This window comes from Scardinius erythrophthalmus (genome assembly GCF_964197995.2).
Source record: "Scardinius erythrophthalmus genome assembly, chromosome: 5".
In the NCBI taxonomy this organism is placed as follows: domain Eukaryota; kingdom Metazoa; phylum Chordata; class Actinopteri; order Cypriniformes; family Leuciscidae; genus Scardinius; species Scardinius erythrophthalmus.
In genome coordinates, this window is record NC_138225.1 from 53,220,523 (window position 1) to 53,245,066 (window position 24,544).

At 38.6% G+C, this 24,544-nt stretch overlaps 1 protein-coding gene across 1 annotated transcript in view; it reads right to left on the reverse strand.

Moving 5' to 3' along the window:
* The window catches only part of astn2 (astrotactin 2), a 455,595-nt gene that overhangs the window by 133,278 nt on the left and 297,773 nt on the right, over nucleotides 1–24,544 (reverse strand). Inside the window, exons 12-13 of the mRNA XM_081365202.1 lie at nucleotides 2,496–2,662; nucleotides 1,319–1,507 (exon numbers count right to left, since the gene is read on the reverse strand). Coding sequence (XP_081221328.1) covers nucleotides 1,319–1,507; nucleotides 2,496–2,662 — 356 coding nt within the window. The remainder of the gene's footprint in view (nucleotides 1–1,318; nucleotides 1,508–2,495; nucleotides 2,663–24,544) is intronic.

Below are 24,544 nucleotides of genomic sequence, written 5' to 3' on the forward strand. Positions count from 1 at the left end.
ATAAGGCCAGTGGGTGAGATCAGTTGTGTAAAACAGCCGAGGCGTCTTTCCACACGAAGCATCTGTATTTATTTTCAGACAGTGTTTTTCTGTTTGACAGTGGTGGTGTAGTGCTGGGATTCGCGCTGACACACAACATAATAAAGTTAATAAAGATGGAGTGTTTTATGTTCATCAGCAGAACTGCTGGGCCGCATCACACATCTAATGTAAGTGAGAGTGACAGCTGGAAATGGTCATGAAAGCAGTTGTGTAGGCTATAAATTAAACGTGAGGCTCTTTGAGAAATGCGTTTGCTTAACAAAATCACTTTAGACCAAAAAAGTCCTACAAAACATAACTGATGTGTCTTGAAATGATCACAGGATACCGCTATAGAGTGCAAGTATTTTCCGCTGTATTTTCATTCATTTTCTCCATAGGGATTAAAAAAGAAACTCTTTAGTAAAGAGCACCAAACCAACCAGCTCTTATGAGGGACTGGACAAAGCATCCCATGAAGCATTGCGACTGATAATCAAATCAGTTACGGTACAATATAAAACTTCATTTGAAAGTGTGCATGCTCTAACAATGTTAATATAGAGAGAATTAAAGGTAAATTCACTGCCTTAAGGAAATTAAGTAAATCACCTTTGTGATGATGAACTAGAAAGCTAGATGACTACATGACATTTAAATGTAGTGTTTAAAGGGGTTAGTTCACCCTAAAATGAAAATTATGTCATTAATTACTCACACTCAAACCCGTAAGACTTTCGTTCATCTTCAGAAGATCTTTTTGATGAAATATGAGCGATTTCTGTCCCTCCATTGACAGCTGCGCAACTACCACTTTCAAGGACTAGAAAGGTAATAAAGACATCATTAAAGTAATCCATGCGACTCCAATGGTTTAACCTCAATTTTATGAAGCGACGTGAGTGATTTGTTTGTGCAAAAAAACATAATTTACCACTTTATTATACAAAATATTCATCTCCAATGCGCATTCACTAGAGTTCCACAACGCATGTGTAGTAAATTATGTGTTTTTTTTTGGACGATCCCAAACATTTATATGTACAATAACTGATTGTGAATGTATAAGTAAATTTAATTGAATACTTGTTGCATATTTTACATATTGTAGAACATCAGCATTTCCAGAATGGAGGCCGACTCGTCATTCCCAATGCTTCATGGGAATACATGATGGCTGCTGAGTTGTTTTACCGTGATTTCTATTTTTATGGTAACTGAAACTTGATGTAGTGAGAACTGGACCCTAAACTAATGTGTTACTGTAAAAGCTTACACCACCAAGACAAAAACTCACCTGAAGGTCATCTGAAAGACTTGTCCCAGGATCACCTGTTGGCTTTTATTATTGTACCCCCGGAGCATCTCACTGAAGAGTGTGTCGTTGAAGCGTGAGTCTTGTCTCACACACTTGGGTCCTTCACAGTGATCGGCCAGAAGAAGACAGGAGCGACCGTCAGCCGCGAGCTTGTATTCCTGCACACACCTGAGTGACACACACACACACACACACACACACACACACACACACACACACACACACACACACACACACACACACACACACACACACACACACACACACACACACACAGAGTGACTAACATTAGTTTTTCTTGCAGGAACGACATTCATATGCTTTTAAACGTTTCCAAACTCTTTGGGGAAAACATGTGACTTTGATTGTGTGTGTGTGTGTGTGTGTGTGTGTGTGTGTGTGTGTGTGTGTATAAATAACAATTAGGGAAAGTGAAACTAGACATATGACTAGTTCCCAAACCTTGTGATAAGTAATCACAAAAACAGAGTTAGCTTGTCCCAGTGACAGAGGAAAAAGGTTGGGGCTTTTGAACCAATTGAACCAATCATATTGAAGGTGACATGCTAGTCTTATTTGTTTTCTCGATTCTATAAAAACTGTTGTATCCGTGTTTTCTGGTGGGATTCTCAATGGAATTTGTCTGAGATCCTCCGGCCTTGCTTCTTGGGAGAGATTCCCTGAGAACTGCTCGGGAAGATCTCCTGGCCGTGATTAAAGCATTTAAAGGACATTTGCTGAAGTCTGTTTGTCGATTGAACGGGACGTCGATTTGTAGACGAGACCCAGATAGTTAGGTTTAGGGAAAAATCTACAACAAACTTTTGATCAATTTAATGCATCATTGGTGATTAAAAGTATTAATTAATCCCTTCTCTGGATGGACGGACGGACAGTTTTAAATTATTACATTGTTTGAAATAATACATTTTTTGCTAACTCTGATTTGTATATGTACATTTCTGAAATACATAACTTAGACAGTTACCTTCGATAACAGATCACTCTAAATTGTAATGTGGACTCATGTATTTTCTGTAAAGCTGCTTTGAAATTGTGCATTGTGAAAATCACTATACAAATAAATGTGAATTGAATTGTATTTGTGCTTGTTAAATAGCTATTTCTGTGCTTGGATTAAAATGCATGCACTCACCCGCAGAACATGAGCACATTGCTGGATGTCGGGTCATCGGGAAGAGGAACCAGTTGCTGAAGACACAACTGCTCACAGCCTCCATTGAACCCGTCCGTACAGTCTGTTCCCAGCGAGTAGTCATAGCAACCCGAACCATCCTTCATGGGCCTCAATCCTTCTGGGCACTACAAATGATTTGAGATGAGAGAGATGGACACAGAGATCAACATCAGCGTGCCAGTCTGGACCTTCTGTTACCAGGTAACAATAAAAACTCCTGAGACAGTGTGTATTCCCAGTGGGGTGATATTATATGACGAACAAAGCAGTTTCTCAGGAAGGAAAGGGTGTTAATGAGGGTTGCCAAGGCAGCGCCATAGAATTCATGAAAAGAACCACAGCCTCAGTAAGACACCCATTACACATACATGCCAAACTGACCAGCCCACATGTTCGGAGGCAAGAGAGAGACAAATTAGATTGTTATATTATTTATAAGATGTGTGCATGTGCAAAATTAGAGGATGCTGGATCCTTTTGTCACGGCGGGGCAAGAACGGAAGAGGAGACGAGGATCTAATGTGCAGCTTTACTGTTATTAACAAAAATAACAAAGAAAATAACTAGAACGGATGCAGAGAAGAAGGCAAATGCAACAGCTTTACAAACAAGTGTAATAATAACACTCAATCAGAAAGTGAGGAAATGGCATTAAATACAAAGTTAAACGAGGAACTCAACAAGACACAGGTGATGATAATAATTACTATTGAAACAAATTAGCATTGCAGACCAATGAAACTACACACAGGACATAATAATAACATATAAACTAAGGATGCAGCCTAAGCCTAAAAATGGATTTAAACGCATCCCAGACAGCAACATAGTGTCGGCCCAGATCCGGCCCACATCTGGAATATGTGGATTCCACGCCTACCAGATGTGGGCCGGATCTGGGCCGACACTATGCTGCTGTCTGGGATGCGTTTAAATCCATTTTTAGGCTTAGGCTGCATCCAAAATCACATACTCCCCCACTATATAGTAGGTGAAAAGCATTATGTGTCCAAAGAAGTATGTCTGAATTCACAGTACTCATAAAAGACTAGGCAAAAAGTACCCACTACTTCTGAAGTGTGTATTCGATGGACGCTTTACTATCCCATAAGGCCACGGGAGAGGATTTATGAATGTAGGTTAAGTGACGCAACTGACGCTGGTAGGTCACATAACAATATGGCGAATGTAGTATGTCTTGATTACATTCATACTAAACACATTCATACATACTTTTTAGCACTCACAAAGTAAAAACTCATTCAAAACTTCAGATGCAATTTCAGACAGCCATACACTTGCGGTCTTCCCTAAGCACTTCCCCTCTGGGGGAATCAACTTTGTCAAGTGGATGAGGGAGTGAGTCTACTCAAATGTACACTTTAGGCAGATCCATAGACCACAATGCAACATGATTGTGACGTAAAACAGCAAGTTGCAGCGCTCTCACTTAACTGACACACATGTGATCAAGGGCTTAGAGCGTTCCATTTAAACCCATTGTAAGGGTTCCACCAGTAGTGGGCACTCGTGCAACGTGAGCAATGACGTGCATCTGAGTGAACGAGACGGAGGGAAATTAGAGAGGGAAGGGACAGTGGACATAATGCCCCGATATACTTCAAGCGAAATAGAAGAACGAACTGATGTGATGTAATTTCGAACAAAATCAGGCCAAAACGAACTTCGTTTGGAGTTTGTTTTGGGAGTTCAAAACAGCTTGCCAGAGCGAACTTACCTCTTGTCCGTGGCGATTATGTAATAGGTATATGTGTGTTGAGTACACATGAGCACATACTGTAGCTGTTAATAGTAGAAAATGAAGTTGTACTTCCGATGAAATGAGACATGGACACTGTTTTCCATGTTTAATGCGGTAAAGCTGCTTGATTTTAAGTGCTATATAAATAAACAAATATGACGTGACTACTAGAGTGCCGAATTGCAGAGCCTGTGCATTTTTACATTTACATTTACATTTATTCATTTAGCTGACGCTTTTATCCAAAGCGACTTACAATTGCTATATATGTCAGAGGTCGCACGCCTCTGGAGCAACTAGGGGTTAAGTGTCTTGCTCAGAGACACATTGGTGTCTCACAGTGGATTCGAACCCAGGTCTCTCACACCAAAGGTATGTGTCTTATCCATTGCACCACACCACCCCTCGCAAACATATCCACGTTGTTATGATGAACAGATGTTTTTCCTATGCTTTATTAAAAAATGCTTGCTGTTTTCTCAGTTTTGTTATGTGTGTTTATTTTGTTATTGAGAGGAAAGCACGCAGCAAATATTTGCATATTCATCCAACCGTCGCTCTCGGCAGTGTGGGCGGAGTCAGATGTTCGATAACAGTATATCGCTGCTCACGTATTCCGAACTTCGTTTTACCCCTGAACAAAGAACGATAAAAAACTTTGATTTAAGGATAGCGAGGCGTTTATAGTCCAAATGTGACAGTTTGTCAGGGTGTTGTCATGTGGTTGCTAGAGTATCCTTACATGCCAAACCGGCTGTTTACACGACACCGTTTTCAACTAAAAACTTTTGTATGCGTTTTGGCCGTTCATTTACACGACAACGGCGTTTTGGGTGCCTGAAAAGGCAAAATTTTGAAAACGGGTTTCAAAGTGCAAGTTTTTGAAAACGGTCACCATGTAAACAACAAAAACAGGAATCTCTGAAGACAATGACATCATGCACATGCATATTACGTGTTCAGTCTATAGTGTTTCATCGCCATCTACTGGCCTGACAGCAGAATACAGCGTTTTTTGTTGTTTTCGCTGATCCGTGTGAATGGGGATTGTTTTGACAATGGTGTTGTCTGTACGTGGAAAACTCAAAGGAAAAACATCTCTGTTTTAAGCATATCGTTTCTAGTCTCTTTGATATGGCTCGTGTCCCTCCTTTACTGTTTTCGTGTACTGTATCATTCGTCTGGTTGAAAATTGTAAACCCAGTTTTGGTATTTGAGTGCATGGTCCACAAATCGTGTGGGGTGACTTGCACGGCAAAGTTGGATGTTTGGGATTCGCGAAAAAGTTTTTCTTTTTCTTTTTCGCTTGGGGGTAAAACGAAGTTCGTAAAACCTGAGGTCCGATTATGTTCAAAATGATGTCACAGTTTTGTTCTTTGATTTCGCTTGAAGTATATCATGGCCTTAAAGCACGGTAAGTCGTAGATAACTGTGAGTGTGTCCTCTAAGGCTGTCACAGGTAAGGTTGCACTATTTTTTTTTATGATCAGTTTCTGTTTTATGTAAATCTTGATGTTTAATCTTTGCTTGAGAGATCCCATAAGGAAGAGACATTGTTGAGAGGGTGATTTTGATACTGATGCACAGATAGATTGTCAATGAAAGAGATATTTGAATAAGATGACAGTCAACATCGGCCAGAGGCGCTCAACACACTTCACGTTCATTACATATCTCATATCTTTCCTGCGGGAGATGGGAATGTGCTCGAAGATAACATATGATGGAGTCCATCTGTTGACGATGACATTATACAGGTGTGCTGCTTTGGACATTAATAACTCATGTTTTATATGAATATACTTACAAATGTAGCGAGTACAAATATGATCCACTGAAAAGGCAATTGTAGTCTGGCAGGATTTCCATCACAATTTATTTTCTTGAAGTGTTAGAGACCAACATGAGTGGATGAAAAGCCGTGAAAGGAATGATCTGTAGTGCAGACACGAATCTCATGAATAAAATTACACTCCCAAATCACAAGAGAGAAAAAAAAAAGAATTAATAAATAAATGATTATTGCAAAAAAAATTATTATCAATATTATTATTATTATTATTATTAATATTAATAAGCATAAATCCAATACATTAAAGTAGCTTACTTTAATAAAAGCAGTAATATGAATGATTATTATTTTTAACAACTATATTAGTATTTTTTTATATTATGTGTTTAATTAAACAGTTAGAAACTTCAGAAACACCAGCGATTTCAAAGCGTGTTTTTGAGACTGTCTTTGGTTCACTGCAGTTTTAAGGAGGAAACACTCAGCAATGGTGTTGACTTATGAATTTACACATGGTTTGTCTTAAAGCATATTAAAAACACCACATAGACATATAAACAACATTAAAAGCTGGACTTTCACCACAGGGAGACTTTAAATACACTTTGAAACAAGGCTAATTAAGTAAACGCAGCTGAACCATAATGACGATGAACATGGAAACAAAGGAGGAGCTGGAAAATGAACAAAGGAAGACAGAAAACTACTAAATACAAACTAAAAGTCCATGAATACTAAAACAAACTGAACATAACTGTGGCACTTGAATTGATTTACACAAGCACAAACATCTTAAAGCTTTCAAATGTAGGACAACAGAGTATCAGCTCTTAACCGAAGCCTCGCAGACTTTCTTTCATGCAGTTCTTGACCAGTTTATTTGCTCGTCTGCACTGAAAATGAATCCAGGCATGCTGTGTACGATCATCAAATCACAAATATTTGTGTCATATTTATAAAATAAGATGGCAAAGACACTCTCAGGTCAGATCTTTCATTCTGCACACAGCGTCGGTCCCAGAGAGCCAGCAGAGACTGTGAACTATAAGACCAAAGGCTTTAGATTGCCTGAATTCAAAGAAAGCAACAACAACATCAAGTGAGAAATAAAAGAGCAGTATTGCATTTATACAACATTTATTTATGTATTTTTAAGAGTTGGGGTGGGGAGATTTGTGTAGTGTTATCATGTATTAGTTATTTTTACAGCACACTGGAACTGGGTCGACGAGTGCACTGGATCATATAACACAGCATATGATAAGAAATGAGAGACTCTTCATATTGGATATAATCATAGGACAACATCAGTCCTGCGTCTGCAATATAATATTCATCACAGTGTTGTTTATGGATGCTTTGGTCATACGCAGGCACCTCTCCCATTCTCCCAGAAGCACATGGGTGCTACATTTTTCAACCGAGGAGTCCAAAACACCAAAATCATGACATTTCATAACACAACACAGCTCAAAAAATGTTTTCTTTCACCAAAACACCAGAATTCCCTCATTTTAGTTATTTTAACATCCCTGCTTTCAAAACTAATACATTTTGTACATACAGTCAGTAATGCAACCAGCTGTTTTACTGTACTGCATTTTCTGCTGAATTAGAGGCTTTCCTGAAAGTGCATTTATTTTACAGTACACTATAAGTAATTTGCCACATTTAACTGTTGCTTTTACTGTAAAATACTGCAAGAATGTTGAAAGCAAACCATATCGCACTGATCAATGGTAATGGCTGGCAACTTTCATACTTTTTTCTCCCCAGTCAATGCAATAGTTTTACATGGAGACAATGACTAATGTTTGACATTGCATTCTATATACACTGAATTGCATATTATACACATCACTCATAACAACCTGATGAAAAGCGAAGTGGTTGCAATCTTTCTAATGGGATTTTTTCAAATAAATTAGCAACATTTTAGAACATAAGAATGATAATTAATCAGCAAACCATTTTAGAAGAAAAAAAAAGCAACAGCAAAATAAAACAACAAATAGCACACCATTATTCTGATCAGTGTTCTTATTTATACACAGCTGCCTTTGGAGAAAATAAGCTTATAAATAGCAGTTCAGTCTTAAATCTGCTAATACCTGGCAATCACTTTTCATATTTGAAATCTGTTGTAGAAACATTTATATTTTATTATATTTCATTAACTTTTTTTAGACATTGTTTTAAGCATTGTTTCTCATCTGGAATATATGTATGTTTGAACACCTGACGTAAGCAAGACACACACAGTAGGGCTGCACGATTTTGAGAAAAAACCTAATTGCGGTTTTTCTGACAAATATTGCGATTGCGGTGCGATTTTCGATTTTTTTTGGTTTTATTTATTTTAAAGCTTAAAACTGTACTTTTTATGTAATTTATGTAATAAATATAACCTTATTGTAAAGTGTTACTGATTAGTTATACACCGATTCAGACGTCTCCTGAGTTCACTGTTGGAAAGATCAGTTGTTTTAACCATTCATTAAAATGAATCGGTTCAAAGGAGTCATTAGTTCGCGAATTGGACGTGTCATGCGCGTTGTGTGATTATCCCAGCAGTTAGGACATGGACATCCAAGATTTCTGTCAACACAGAAAACATTTCATCACTGGATATTTTTTTCGTTTAATTAAAGAGTTTTTTTTTTGTCAGTTAAATGTCCGGAACGCTTTTGAGTTCAATTTATTTAGCACAATTCACACCCAGCGGTAATTCAGGGGGAAAAAAAATCTCCGAATGATCCACATGAAACTTTGGTCTTCCGACCTTTTACCACCGTGTCGATTTATTTTGTGCGAGGGAGAGAGAGCAAGACAGCGCTTAGTTTGGAGACTGTGAAGTCTTGTTTACTTTCGCCAGGCTCCGAAGAGAGAGAGAGAGAGAGAGAGAGAGAGAGAGAGAGAGAGAATGCGCGCGCGCGCGACCGGCTCTCTCTCTGCTCGTTCTGTTAAACATGCGCCCTGTCACTCACAAGCGCAGCAGTTCATCTACATTACTCACCGATCAAATAATACTTTGGCGGGACTAAAATTCACTTTGGCGGGCGCTAAAACAAGTTCAATGCAGAAAATTCATGCGTGAATTTAACTTAGTAGGCTACATGACCATGCACTCGCACAAATGCGACCACATAAAATTTTAACTCGCACATTCTCAAAAAATGGTCGCATATTTCGGCCATTTCTGCGCAGTTACAAGCTTTTTCTATTGGCACAATTCGAGGTAGCCTACACGTTGTGTGTTAGCTGCTTTGCTGCTGACAGAAATACGGTGCACTGCATACAACCTTGTAACTTTCCATTGCCATTTCTAATTGGCCAGCAAGCCAGGAACGCGAGATTCGACCATTTTGATTGGCTAATAGGTTTGTCACTCAAATGTCAGAGGTGGGGGAAAAAACCTCAGACTCCTGAGGTTAGGTTATTGCGGGAGTTAAAACCTCAATATCGATGCGATAAAGGTTAATCGTGCAGCCCTAACACACAGTAAGACAAATGGTTAAGAACTTTTAACTTTTTGGGTATGGAAGATAATTTAGCCAAGGGGGGTTAAAGGGGTCATTCTATTCTAAATCAGCTAGATGTGGCCATGCTGGGCGAGTGGAAAACTACAGAGAAAAGACCTTGAAGAAGGAGTATAAGAAGGGAATTTCCTGGGCTGGGTGTCAGGTCTTGCTCACGTCACGGGGTTGCTGCTGTGATTTTGTGACTAAGCCTCTTGCATGAGAATAAATATCTTTTAAAATACAATTTGATTCTTGGTGTCTCTTGTGCAGTGATGATTGTTTAATTATTGTTTTTTTGCCACAACAAATCTTATAAAATTATTTTCATTGATTGCAATAAGCTATCCAAGTCATACAATAGCTTATGGATTAATAATAACCCTTAAAAATTTTGTTTGTTCGTTCGTTCGTTAGTTAGTTAGTTAGTTTGTTCGTTTGTTCGTTCATTCGTTCATTCGTTCCAATTTACCACTTGTAAAAAAAGTGTCACTATGAGCCATGTCAGTCTACGCGATGAGTTATTCGTGGAGCCAAGGGTTAGTTCACCCAAAAATGAAAATTCTGTCCGTAATTACTCACCCTCATGTTGTTCCAACCCTGTAAGACCTTCGTTCATCATCGGAACACAAATTAAGATATTTTTGATTAAATCTGAGAGCTGTCTCACTCCTTCATAGGCCTCTAAGACACTATAACTTGCTGGCCCAGAAAATGTATTAAAGACAACGTTAATATAGTCCAAGTGACTACAGTGGCTCAATCTCAAGTTTATAAAGCGACGAGAATACTTTTTGTGCGCAAAAACAAACAAAAATAACGACTTTATTCCACTATTCATTTCCTTCTCTCTGGACCTCTAGTTGGTTCACGTAGTGTTTTTGCGCAGCGCGTCTGTGTTGCACGTCACCACGTAGGCTCACTATTGGCCGACGCTGGTCATGTGTGTGATGCATGGTGATGTGCAACACAGACGCGCTACGCTATTACACTACGTAAAAAAAACTCGAGGTCCAGAGAGAAGGAAATGAAAAGTGTATTTTAAAGTCGTTATTTTTGTTTGTTTTTGCGCACAAAAAGTATTCTCGTCGCTTTATAAACTTAAGATTGAGCCACTGGAGTCACTTGGACTATATTAACGTTGTCTTTAATACATTTTCTGGGCCAGCAAGTTAAGGTGTCCATAAGCCATAAGCCATAAGCATAAGTGATCCAGCTCTCAGATTTAATCAAAAATATTTTAATTTGTGTTCCGAAGATGAACGAAGGTCTTACGGGGTTGGAACAACATGAGGGTGAGTAATTACTGACAGAATTTTCATTTTTGGGTGAACTAACCCTTTAAATAATGTCTTACAGCACATTCCTAAAGCGCTGATGTAAAACGCTCAATGGTCGCCTATAAAAGACGAGCGGTCGTGATCTCCATCAGAACAGAAGGCAGAGAGGAGAGAAATGAAGGAGTACAGAAACCTCTGTGGCTCAGTCTGTGTTTACTCTCATTAGTCAATCTAATCACCTCCAGGTTTTTAATTAGACACTGTGCAATTTAAGCGGCTGCCTTCATCTTAATGAATGCGTGTCCCTCATTATTAATCTCTGGAATTACATGTGTGACCTAATAAAGCTGTTCTGGAGTGACGTTTGACCCGCGGTTCGATGTGGACTGGAGTGTTACAGACAGTCTGTTTTATAATATGCTTCTGCACTATTGCTCCCAAAAGAAACCTCTTAAATTACATAAAGAATGAGTCAGAAACTGTCATTTAACCACCTTCATGTCTTTACATGCCAATCAAAAATAGAAACTCAAACCGATACGTTTTTGCAAACATTAAAGGCAATTCGAGCGAAAACCCGACGACGAGAGAGACTTGTGGACAGAAGTGACACAAAAGATTATGGGGAGGAAAATGACTCTAAAAGCGGTTTTGTTATTTTGTCCTCCTTGCTCCTCGCCTCAGATTAGAGATGATATCTGCTGCATATAATACTGTGGCTCTCGCATTCATTAAACTATTAAAGGAGCGGAAATTGAAATGGCAACCTTTTGTGGAATATCTCATATTGTGCACAGCTCTGCCGATTGTGAACGCTGCTGTGTGAGTTTAGACTCTTTTCATTGGTTTAATGTGCACATGACATGCCAATTTCTTTGTTCCTGGCATTCAGATCTCAACTTGACCTTATCAGATGGTGCCAAAACAGCAAAACGGGACAAAAAAAAGGAGGAATTTATGATACAGAGAATGACTGCAGGATATCATTAAGGACACTAACAATTGAGTGTGTGCTTTTATTGAATAACATTTTTATGGCCCTGTGAAATCCGTTTTATTTTTTTGTTGTATTATTATTATTTTTTTTTATTGAAAGGGATCCATTCCAGAATGCATTTGTAATGGTTAAAAATAATTTTAGTAATCAAAAAGCATGTCTAATTAAATTAAATCAATTATGAAATTTATACAATTTAACATCTATTCATTCTAATGATAGTTTTCATAATATTATTAATAATTATTGAATGAATTTTTCCCTGTAGTCCAAATGGCAACCCTCCCCCCCCACCCCACACACACACACACAAAAAATAAAATAAAATAAATAAAATAAAATAAAATAAAATAAAATAAATAATAACAAATTTTGAATGGATCTGAAGAAGCAGATTTCTTGCTCACTGAGTTGTATAGTCATTGCAGAAGGGATTATTGGTCAAAACTAGCCAGACAAACCCTGATGTGATGGGAGACACAAATCTCCGAGTGGAACTGAAATAATCTAATGTGCAGCTGCTCAATTAGCTGTACAAGAACAATCACTGCACAAATCTGTTATTTTTTGTGATGTCTGTGGTGCTGAAGACAGGGCTGGTTCCCAGCATGCATCACAGCATGAATAATTCATGCACATTATGGCTTACTGTTTTACTGTGTTAGTTGTTGCTCTTTTCAGTCTCGAGTTATGCCATGTTATGTTCATATTTTTGCCTTGGTGGCCTATTGATACCAATTATGGTAATAAAATGAGATCAAAATAATCAAAAGTGCGAGCTGTGGCAGATCTTTTTGGTAACAATTTCTATGAAGACCATGCTTATAATGAATTATAGGTCCTAATATTACTATTTTGTAAATACATTTATAAATACTCATTAAGAGTGATACTGCATTATAAGAACAGTTCCAGTAACATTCATATATTTTTGTTATAATTACTTCTAAGTCATGCATTTGCTTTTCAATGTGCATGCTCATAATCCATTATACACTGATTTATAAGTATTAATATAATCAGTCGTATGGTTCCATGAATGTATTGATGCAACCTGCATTGCAATAATGTTATTCGGAATTATTTCTGTCAAAAAAAGTGAATATATTGTTATTAATAGCCATGTTGTTTACTTATAAATACTTACTGTGAGTGATAATACAATTACTAACCTATATAAATGCATCATTGATGGCTTTAAGTAAAGTGAAAACTTAGGATGCAATTTTCCTAAAGCAAATGTTTAGAAATCATGAAGATATGCTCATTATACATTTGAAGTTGTTTACTTAATTTCTTTTAAAAAAAAAATCATTAATACAACCAGTTGAAAAAAATAATTCTTTTTTTAATGTTACATACTAGCAAAACACTGCAACAATATTTTTAAAAGTATAATTCCAAACTGCTTTAAGCAATATGCATATGACTGATGAGATATAGATTTAACAAATCAATTACCATTAATGAATGCAAACATTAGTCATTAAAGGCCTAATTGGTACTACAAACAAGTGTCTCTGGAGCTATTTTATAAATGTATAAATCAGTGTATCATGGATTATGAGCATGCACATTGAAAAAGCAAATGCATGACATAGGAAATTATTAAAAAGATATTATAAATGTAATATTATATATTATTATAAGCATGGACTTCATAGAAAGTGTTACCATGTTTTCTTCTGTAGGTGGTGTGTGTGTGTTTCCATCAGTCTGAGGGTCAAACCATCATTTAAAGCATGTATTATGCTGCTGTTCTCCAATGACATGCCAATGGTGATTTTTACACTTTTTTTTATTCCGTAAAAAAAGTCCTCCACAATAACGATTCCACGTGTGTGTTGCTCTCTGTCGTCTCATTATCTTCTGCTCTCAATCAGCAGACGTCCTTTCTTCTTGCTCTTCATCTCGTGTCACGTTTCTTCCATGTCCACTCCTTCTGTTCTGCTCATCATTCATCCGTCTCTCGGTCACCTCTTCACAGGTCTGGAGGCTTCTTCTCTCTCTATGCTAATGGCCCAGGAGGGAGCCGTCGCCTCAGTGTAATGGTTTGGACACACCTGGCTTGAACTCCAGGGAGGAAATTCAAATGACGAACACGCAAGCTGTTTCATTAGCAGCAGAGATAGATAAAGACACTTGAAAGAATACATGCCTTCAAAAACTAAACAGAACCGACACACGGAAGAAAAAGGTCCCTGCGTGTGAATAAATGTGCCTTCTTAATGCTTTACAAAGGAATTTGATGAAAATCAACCCAGCGTGGACTTTTTAAACATAGAAAACACGCACACACAAACCCCTAAGGGTCTAACAAAGTGGGGGAAAAAATGCCTCAGGCTAAAATCTAGCATGATATTTACAGTATTTCTCTGTCTAGTAGCCACACTTTCGCAGTAGCAGTTCTAGAGTAACATGAGAAGTGTTTAGTGTGACGTCACACTACTGTCGAACTGTTAAAGGTGCTCTAAGCGATGTTGAGGGACGTCACTTCTTATTGATGTTCGAAGTATTGTCAAACAAAACGGAGGCTAGCCCGACCCTCCCTCCTCCTCATCCCGTCCCCTCCCCCTCCCCCTCCCCCTCCCTCCCTCCCTCCCGTGCTTCCTGAAACAGTCATGAACCATTTAGAAAAAACAGACTGGATTTACCCTGTCCAGCAAAAACAGAGCCAGCTGAATGTTGGACTGGAAGCCCTTCTGCCGGCGGAGTTCTCGCCACCTTTTGAACGCTTTTCTGATGTAAATTCGGGACTTTGCGCATTCCTTCTCCTTTTCCCTATTATTTGTTCATAAGAATGTCGTCTCTTTGGTCGTGTGTTGGCCATATCAAAATTCTCAAGAATATACAATTTTAACGTTAATCATTGTTAGGACATCTCTCCTCTAGCTAACTTCCCTCTCCACCCCCCACACCCCCAAATAACCCCACCCCCCACCTATATATTTATATATATATAAATATTTTAAATATAAATAATTTTTTTCTTAAATATATACATGCATATGTGTGTATTTATACATACAAAATAATTATACACAGTACACACACACATTATGTCAACACAAACTTTTATTTTAGATGTGAGTAATCGCAATTAATCGTTGCCAATAATAAAAAATAAAATAAAAATCCATTAATACTGTAATATTAATACAACAAAACAGTAATACTGTGAAATAGTATTACAAATTAAAATAACTGTTTTCTCTTGCAATACATTGTAAAATTTATTTATGTGATCAAAGCTGAATTTTCAGCATCATTACTTCAGTTTTCGACCAAACATATAAGGTTGAGATATTTTGCCAAATAAAATGATCCTGCTAGAATAATAGCATGAGAACTGTATGATGTCTGTTCAGTCTGTATCATCTTAGTGTGCTTTTATGAGGTTCTACGCATGTTTCAGTGTGGAAGAGAAACTTTTGGAAAACGCTTGAAAATGTTAGTGTGGACGGAGAACGTTTTGAAATGAATGTATCTGGATTCATGTGTTAACCGAAGTTAAAGGAAAGTAAGTAAAAGGCTTTAGGCCATACGTTTTAGTTTGAAAACGTATATTTTTCTCTCCGTTTTGGCCTTCCGTCCACACCGAGACAGTGTTTTTATAAATGAAAACAAAGCTTTTTGAAAACGCCGTTTTCACGTTGTAGTGTGGACTGTGAAACCGGTGGTATTTAAAAACGATGACGTAAATTTAGTCATGTGACGTATATTGTACCAACAGATATTCATATTTATACCAGTATTGTGCCTGTTAAATGCTATTCACTTTCACACTGTTGCTAAAAATATTCTACATTGCACACTCTTCATATCACAGTCCTGCAAAGATGACAGAATTTACTCTCATTTGCTGTCCTGCGGCAATACATGACAGCTAAGTGTTTTAGACCAAACATATGGAGACTGTGTGCGACCTGGGCCGCATCAGTGAATGGTGAGGTATTTTACTAAATAAAATGATCCAGTCAGAAGAATTGCACGATAACTTCATTATTTATTTATTATATGATCTTTTGTGGGTTTTACGCATGCACAGTAAGGTGAATTTAGCATTTTCAGGTGTTTTTCAAAAGTTTCTCATCCACAGTGAAACGTCGGAAAATGCCTGAAAACGTACTCGGTTACCTAACGTAACCTCGGTTCTCTCTAGAAGAGGGAACGAGTATTGCGTAAGTTGCTTACGCTATGGGTAAAGTTGTCTTTTCTCGAGATCTGAAGCCAAAAAATTATCCTTAATTTTGTATTTATTGTCAACGCAGTGCGGCAGACAGCAGACCATAGCAGGCTGTACGAGCGTGCTCATTGGCTGTCCTGCGGCAACTGCAGTAGCCTACCAGTGAGCCCCGCGTGACGTCACGCTTCGCGCCCTCCACGCACCTTGCCCGCCAGAATGGGTGTGGCTAGCGTGTATAAAAGAGGGGCTCACAGGCTGGAACTCTGGTTTTCATAGACTGAAGCGCAAAAGCTCGTGGCGCGACACGGCAGGTTACGCAATACTTGTTCCCTCTTCTAGAGAGAACCGAGGTTACGTTAGGTAACCGAGTATGTTCTCTTACGAGAGGTTCTCTTCTATTGTGTAAGTTGCTTACGCTACGGGAACTCCTTGTCAACGCCGTGCGCGCCGAGCATCACTGCATGAATCCCAGGGAAGCCCGGGGAACATAACATGCGAGAACAGGCGGCCAGCAGCACGGGCCAGCACATGTCATAAGCATATCATAGGGAAATTTAGAGCGGCCTCGTCGGTCCATGTATAGAAAGTGAAAGCCCCAGCGCCACAACGTGAAGAATAGGCGGTCAGCATCGCGGGCCCGCACTAATACATCAGCGCATGATGGGGAAAATACAGAGTGGAACCGCCGGTCTGTATAGACTTTCATCCCTAGTCTATCTTACCAGAAAAGCTAGTAGTACACGAGAGTAGTCCGCACATGAACGAATGGGCAGAACATACATCTCGCTTAGACTGATAACAGTTTAGCCTGCAAGGCGGGAACTTCCAGATTATAAAATCTCACGAATGTAGAGGGGGAGGCCCAGCCTGCCGCCATCCATATGTCGTGAATAGAAGTGGTGGCGAAATAGGTGGCGGTCTCCGTTGCTGAGCGGCGCTCGACATGAGCCGCAGGAAAAACGAGGCATTTTGAGAAAAACGCCTTGCGCTCTTTTAGGAGAGAGAAAGTGTGTGTCGCGGTGGCGAAAAAGGATATGTCGCCGGATGGCGTAGCAGGCATGGATGGCTGAAGGCGGCGAAGGCGGCAGGCTTCTTCAGACGCTTCCTAGGCTTGCTGGTCGCTGAATTCAACGGCGGCTGCTCTCAAGATCCAGCGATGCGAAGAGCTTCGCTGAAGACAATGAAAATCAGAATTCCAGCCTGTGAGCCCCTCTTTTATACACGCTAGCCACACCCATTCTGGCGGGCAAGGCGCCTGGAGGGCGCGACGTCACGCGGGGCTCACTGGTAGGCTGCTGCAGTTGCCGCAGGACAGCCAATGAGCACGCTCGTACAGCCTGCTATGGTCTGCTGTCTGCCGCACTGCGTTTACAATAAATACAAAATGAAGGATAATTTTTTAGCTTCAGATCTCGAGAAAAGACAACTTTACCCATAGCGTAAGCAACTTACGCAATACGAGAGAACCTCTCGTAAGAGAACGCTAGTGTGGATGGAGAGCGTTTATAAACGAAAACGCCGTTTTCAAATGTATCCGGATTAATGTAGACGTAGCCTTAGGCTCAGTGAGGTGAAAAACTGAACATGATGGAGGAAACCGAATGTCTTTCTCATCCACAGGACGAACAAATCGCTCATTTGCACTCGTTTGAAAGAATCACAGGAAGAGGTTGAGAAGCCTATTTTTCATCTATTTTCAGGCAACAAGGGACAAAAAAGCAATAAATGAATCAGACGGAGAAATTCTTGGCTATTGGAAAGAGGCCTTTTCCTGGTAGAACATTTTAATAAGATCACCCACTGGCAAGAGCTCTGCCTTCACAACTCAGCCTGGAATAAACTTGGACAATCTTATTAGTTGTTCTTCATGTATATTTCATTTCTGAGAGGTCCTTGCAGAAAACTTTCCTTCCAAAATAAATAATGGATTTCACCGTTCAAATGATGTTCTCGAAGCAGTATGCACTTGTTGAAAATTTTCTAAAAAATGCCAGTTGCTACACAGAAAGTGTAATAAAGCTCTCCCGAACATCATGTTGTTATAGAGCCAGCTCTCATCTGTGGACGCCCACTCCTGGAGAACGCTGGAGAAGATTATCAAACATGAATCATCACCATTCATACCCTGCTTCTCTCCAAAAGATGGAACTGAACAGCTTTTATATACATTTCATTTCTATATTAATATATATGTTTTGTATTTAAACACGTCTTTTGACGTCATCACAAGGACTTGTTTTGTCACAAGAACTGACGTGTGGTTCAAGATGAGATTACTCGCTTGTTCAGTGCAAGACCACTAATCTTTCTTTGTCTTTCAGGTTTGTTATTTGAGCTTTTGGAGTGATCTAGAAATACAAATAATGCACTTTTGAAAACCACTATTGAAGAAAGAAAATTATTTGGGTTGATGTTAAGTAAATTATGACAGAATAAATATGTATTTTCCCTTTAAAGCGTAACTCTCGCCTAAATGCAACCTAGGGTCTTTTTGTTAATCTACCCGAGGCGAACTTTCATTTAAAAGCATAATTAGAATGGAAACGGGACTTTTAAGATTGACCGTATTTTCGTTTTCGGTCAAATTGCCTTTTGAATGGGAGTGCTTGGGGCACGACTGATTTTTTCATACTCACTTAAGTTGAATTAATTGCATTAAACTATAATGTTTATTATTCAATGTATAATATGCATTTTTATTTAATTGTAAATAACATTCAGTTAAGTGCCTGAAAACATTACATTCAGTTTGCACTCAAGTGTATTTTTTTTAAGGTATTCTTTTGGAAATGAGTATTCTTTAAAACAAATGCAAAAGTGTACTTCTTTTTCCCCAGGATATGTCTGGAAATTAAGAGCCACTTAATTATACTTGCCATCAGCAACTATGAATTGCATGTTAAATTTTTCTTTTTAATGACCGTGCTATTTCACTGCTAAAATATTTATTATTAATCACTTTCCCATCGCTTGCATGCCACTGACTTTTATGGTGCCTGTGCTTTGTCTTGTTTCTTTTTTATTATTATGTATTATTAGGCTGTGTTTTTATTATTATTATTATTATTACTTGTTTTATTATTTTGCAGAGGAGTCTATGGCTTACTTTCAAAGTCCCCACTATTTTCTGGGTGAAAAAAAAAAAAAAACCTGTCCAGGTGATGTTAAGGCTTTCTTTGATGGATGTGTAAGAGAGAGAGAAAAAAAAAATGAAATCAGTACCTGCACATTACTGTCACATATCTTTCTCAGAGCAAGCATTCGTACGACTGTAATTTAGCAGCAAATATCTGAGAAGAGTGAAGGAACGGTTAAATGTATGAAGGATTTTGATTCTGGGTCGCCATTACAGAGTTGTTGCAAGACAAGAGCATTTATATGTGTAAAGGAAACTCTGTTTCATTTGAAGTCACCATAACAGTGATCAGTGTTTCCATTAGTTGGGCTCTTAACTCTTATTAGATCTTTTGTCAGTTTTGCCTGCTGTGACAGTGTGTTTGTCAGACACATTTGCAGTAACAAAAAAGCTAAAGTGAAATGACATCAGGTAATATGGGTTCCCTGTTGATGGTTTTAAAATCATCATGAAGTAGCCTGCAATCAAAACCACCATGTGCTGCAATGCATGCTGGGAACCAGCATTGTACAAAACTCCCAGCTTGCATTGCATCATGAATAAATTATGCAGCTGAATTGTCATATTATTTTGTTTAATTTAAATATTTGCTTTTATTTTTCGCTGTTTTTGTTGTGACATTTAGTAGCTTTTCTGTGATGTTCAGAGTTGATCTGATTATCTGAGTATTTTGATTGTCACCATTGTTGAGATTCATGTGCTGATATCTGTGTGTTAGCATAGCATTAGTTTTTGTGCTCATGTTTGTTAAAATCTTTTAACTGATTGTTATAACACTGCTGGATTTCATACAAGAACACATGATTTGTAATGTGAGTGTATTAATGGCACGACACAGTTGTTAGATTAAAAAAAACATCAGTGAATCAGTCTATTTCATGATGAGTATGACACCATTAAAAGGTAACCACCATCACAAGATCTTATTTCACTTTAGCTTTCTTTGCTGCTGAATGAAACACTAATCACCATTATGGTGACTTCAAATGAAACACATTAGAGTTAAACTCCTGTTAAATTCTCAATAAAAACTTTTGTAGCCGTCTGACAGAAATAAAGTCAGTCTGGTTAGTAATGAGTGAAGCTGGTAATGCTGTTTGTGGAGTTGTTTAATCCTCCTCTGCTGAGATCTTGAGAGATTTAATGTCTTCTTTTCTCTTCAGTTGATTTCATCTAAGGCTGTGGCTGAAGTCAGTTGTAGTTTCTGATCGTCTCTTTTTCTGTTCTCTGCTTTCCTTCAATGATTCTGCTTGTTAACAGGCTTATTAAGGCTGAGATGACTCCATATTTAATATACACAGGTTGTGTGGATCAGATAAGCTCCAGTTCTGGTTTATTTATCTGCTCTTGGCTGACATGTGGCATTGCTATGGCCTGCTTGTGGCCCAGATCTGGCAAACAGGAGTGAGCCGCCCAAGGGCCGTCATTCCACGCCGCATGTCGGCCAGATCATCTTTCCACGTGTGCCAGATGTGGGCCGGATCTGGGACGTCACAATGTTGCTATGTGGGTAATTATACTTGCCATCAGCAACTTAGAAGTGCATGTTTAGTTTTTCTTTTTAATGACGGTGCCATTTCACTACTAAAATATTTATTATTAATCACTTTCCCATCGCTCGCATGCCACTGATTTTTATGGTGCATGTGCTTTGTCTTGTTTTTTATTATTATTTTTTTATTATTTTGTTGTGTTTTTTTTATTACTTTTTTTATTATTTTGCAGAGGAGTCTATGGCTTACTTTCAGAGTCCCCACTATTTTCTGGGTGAAAAAAAAAAAAAACTGTCCAGGTGATGTTTAGTCTTCCTTTGATCGATGTGTAAGAGAAATAAAAATAAAAATAAATAAATCAGTACCTGTACATTAATGTCACATCTCTTTCTCAGAGCAAGCATTCGTACGACTGTAATTTAGCAGCAAATATCTGAGAAGAGTGAAGGGACGGCTAAATGCATGAAGGATTTTGAGTCTGGGTCATCATTACAGAGTTGTTGCAAGACGAGCATTTGTAAAGAAAGTGACATCATTTGTAATCTTGCCAAGCACTGAATGCGGTCTGTCTTATAAAAACACAGCCTGTCCTAAAACAATCAGCACTGCACTTTTAGGGCATTTGCAGCAATCGCTGCTTAATCCTTTTAAGGGTTCACTTCACCTCTATTACCGAGAGTGTGGAGAAGTGGCAAAGGAAGGTAAAGCTCTGAAAGTTCTTGATGTCACTGAAGCTGAAGAGAGTAAAACACAAGCCAGAGTGGCTTCATGACCTCGGCCCGGGTCAAGAGATCCAGAAATGAATCCACTCCAGCCAGCAGTTAGAAGGAAATTGTATCGCTGTACCCGAGTGTCAAGCTTAAGATAGGAGTTATACACGTACAGGTGTTGGGTGTGTATGAAGATTTTTATAGATGCATTTAAGCTAGACCAAACTACAAGGGAATTGTAAAAACATTATTTCAATGTTATCCTCAAATTTTAACACATTTGTGAAATGCTGTATAAGGCACAACTGGAAGGAAAAATGTATTATTTTTTTTTTTACACAAAAGAATCGTGAACATTGAGTGAGCAACAGATTTTGTGTGAAAATAAATCATAAAAGTGATTTGTTTTGTTTAAAAATCATATAAATGTATGAGGTCGCAAGGTGGGCCACACAAGAGTTAGACCAGCATGAGGCAAAATACATCAATACTTTAAATTCCCCCTGTGGTGAAAATCAAGCTTTTAATGTTGTTTATATGTCTATGTGGTGTTTTTAATGTGCTTTAAGACAAGAAAACCATGTGTAAATTCATAAGTCGACACCATTGCTGAGTGTTTCCTCCTTAAAACTGCAGTGAACCAAAGACAGTCTCAAAAACACGCTTTGAAATCGCTGGTGTTTCTGACGTCACAAACTACCTTGTAACCAATCAGATCAACGTGTGATCGTCAACCAGTGGATCTCTGAGCTGAGTGAGTGAGTGGAGGCGGGGCTCATTTGCATATTCATAGAACCGTGCATACTAAGCGAGGCAAGGGTGTCGAGTTACATTCAAGGTTTTATACCCTTTTATACCTGCACCATTCATGCACTCATGTTAAAACGCCATGTTAAAATGAAATGCACAAGTATGGACACTTTTTTTCCTGAAGCGTTTACGTCACTTAAGGTCAGCCTTAACAAATATACCGTCTAACAATGGAGACCAATCTTACTGTAGACTACATTACCTGAAAGTGCACTTCAGTGTGTTAAGAAAGTGCATTCTCTTTAAGCACACTTAAGCGGCTTTTTATTTCAATAATAGTATATTATCTGCAAGTACAGTATTAATACTTTTAAAATTCGAAGTGCACTAGTGTACATGCAATGCAATTAAGCATATTTCAAAAATTAAGTCAGGTTTGACATCCATGATGACGAAACACGCGAGAACCAATCATTTTTTATGTCAAATTTGACACTTGACAGACTTGTTTCATTACAAAAGGAAAGAGTGATTAGGACATTCCTCAAAATGTGACCTTTTGTGTTGCACGGAGGAAATGGGTTTGGAACGAGTGAAAGATAAGAGCATGTTCATTTTTGGCTGAACTATTCTTTTAAAACACTGCAACTGATCAGATTGCAAAATCAGTGTCAGACTTTTATTCCTAATAAAAGTGTGAGTGATTAAAGCCCATCCTGCTGTACATGATTGATTCATCCATCAGCACAGAGAGCGGTGAGCTCATCAATTTCCTTGCTTTATGAGGAGAGCTCGTCTCCCAAAAAAGCCATTAACTGCATTTCCTTGTTCTCATTTCCCTTCCTTTTAATCTGCACATGTAACACGCGACAAACTTATCCGCCTGTAATGAGACGTATTTGCTGTTCTTCTCGAATGAGAGCTCGAGAGCAGCTACAACACACTCTTAACCACAGTCAGTCATATGGTGCGTTCAAGTCCTCCTGGGAAGTTCGTACGTACGAGGTGGGAAGTCGTGTTTACGGCGCGCTCAAGTCACTTTCGTCGGAGTAAGATGGCGATGTATTTTCTCTTAATTAATTACACAAAAATACAGTAAGGTTCTTAAACTCTTGTTCTAGACAATGAATAACAAAGAAATGTGCATTTTGTTATGTGTACTTTGTTTTTTTGTTTTTAATTAATTTATGAAGCCACTGCCAACTTTATCGTTACATGTTGCATTGTTATATAATAATGCTATCATATTCTTACTCTTATTCGCAGTATAGCTTACTGCATTGTAACTAGAAAAGCCTGACAATATCACTGCCTTGAAGTATTGTGGTATTCTGCCATGTTTCTCACTAACACGCCCACAACTCGTAAAGATCGGGGCTTAAAGAAAATCCCGAGCTCCCCACTCGTATTTACGACATTGTGTTCATGTGCGTTCAACTCGTAAATACGATCTATACGAGATGACTTGAACCAATACGACAGGGGTGTGTTCCCCAAAAGCATTGTTAGCCAACTATGTTCGCAAGTTCCGTCGTTATCAGCAGTTCAACGAGTCATTGTTTCCCGAAACAATCGTTCCAACGAACATTCACAAACAGCGTCGCAGAGTTGTGTGTTTGAGCGACAGATCTCGACCTGTGGTTAGAAGCAGAGTTTCTAGTTTGCATGACATGTGGACTCAATAAATCCTTATCTTGAGCCAAATAAGCTTTTATTTAGAATACATACAAATCTCATTGACGTCTTTTAGTGTATCAAGACTTTTAAAGCCGTGTTTTTGAAGAGTGCGCATGTGTGAACGAGCTCAACAATGTAAGAACGAGCCTATGATAGAATCTGGAAATAAAGCAAAATAACTGATAAAAAAGACGTAACTTGTAGTGACTATGAAAGGGAACGTCTCGGTTACGTATGTAACCCTTGTTCCCTGAGTAGGGAACGGAGACGTTACGTCTCCCTGCCACTTCCGCTGTACCGCTGGAACGCCTGAGTTCAGTCTCGGCTCCTCAGCGAAGACATATCTGCATGTTGCCAGCGTACTTCCTTATATACCCACGAGGTGGGGCGATGTTACGCTATGCAAATTCCGCAGACCCATGGCATTTGCTTGCCATTGGCTCGTTTTATTTCTCGAAGATGAGAGGCTTTCTAAGCAAAACCCCATTCGTCATCACGATGTAACGTCTCCGTTCCCTACTCAGGGAACAAGGGTTACATACGTAACCGAGACGTTTCTGGTTTGCATGACATGTGGACTCAATAAATCTTTATCTTGAGCCAAACAAGCAATTCAGTCCAATCTATATATTTTCTTAAGAATGCATACAAATGTTATTTACGTCTTTTAGTTTGTCAAAAGATTTAACGCACTGTTTTTGAAGAG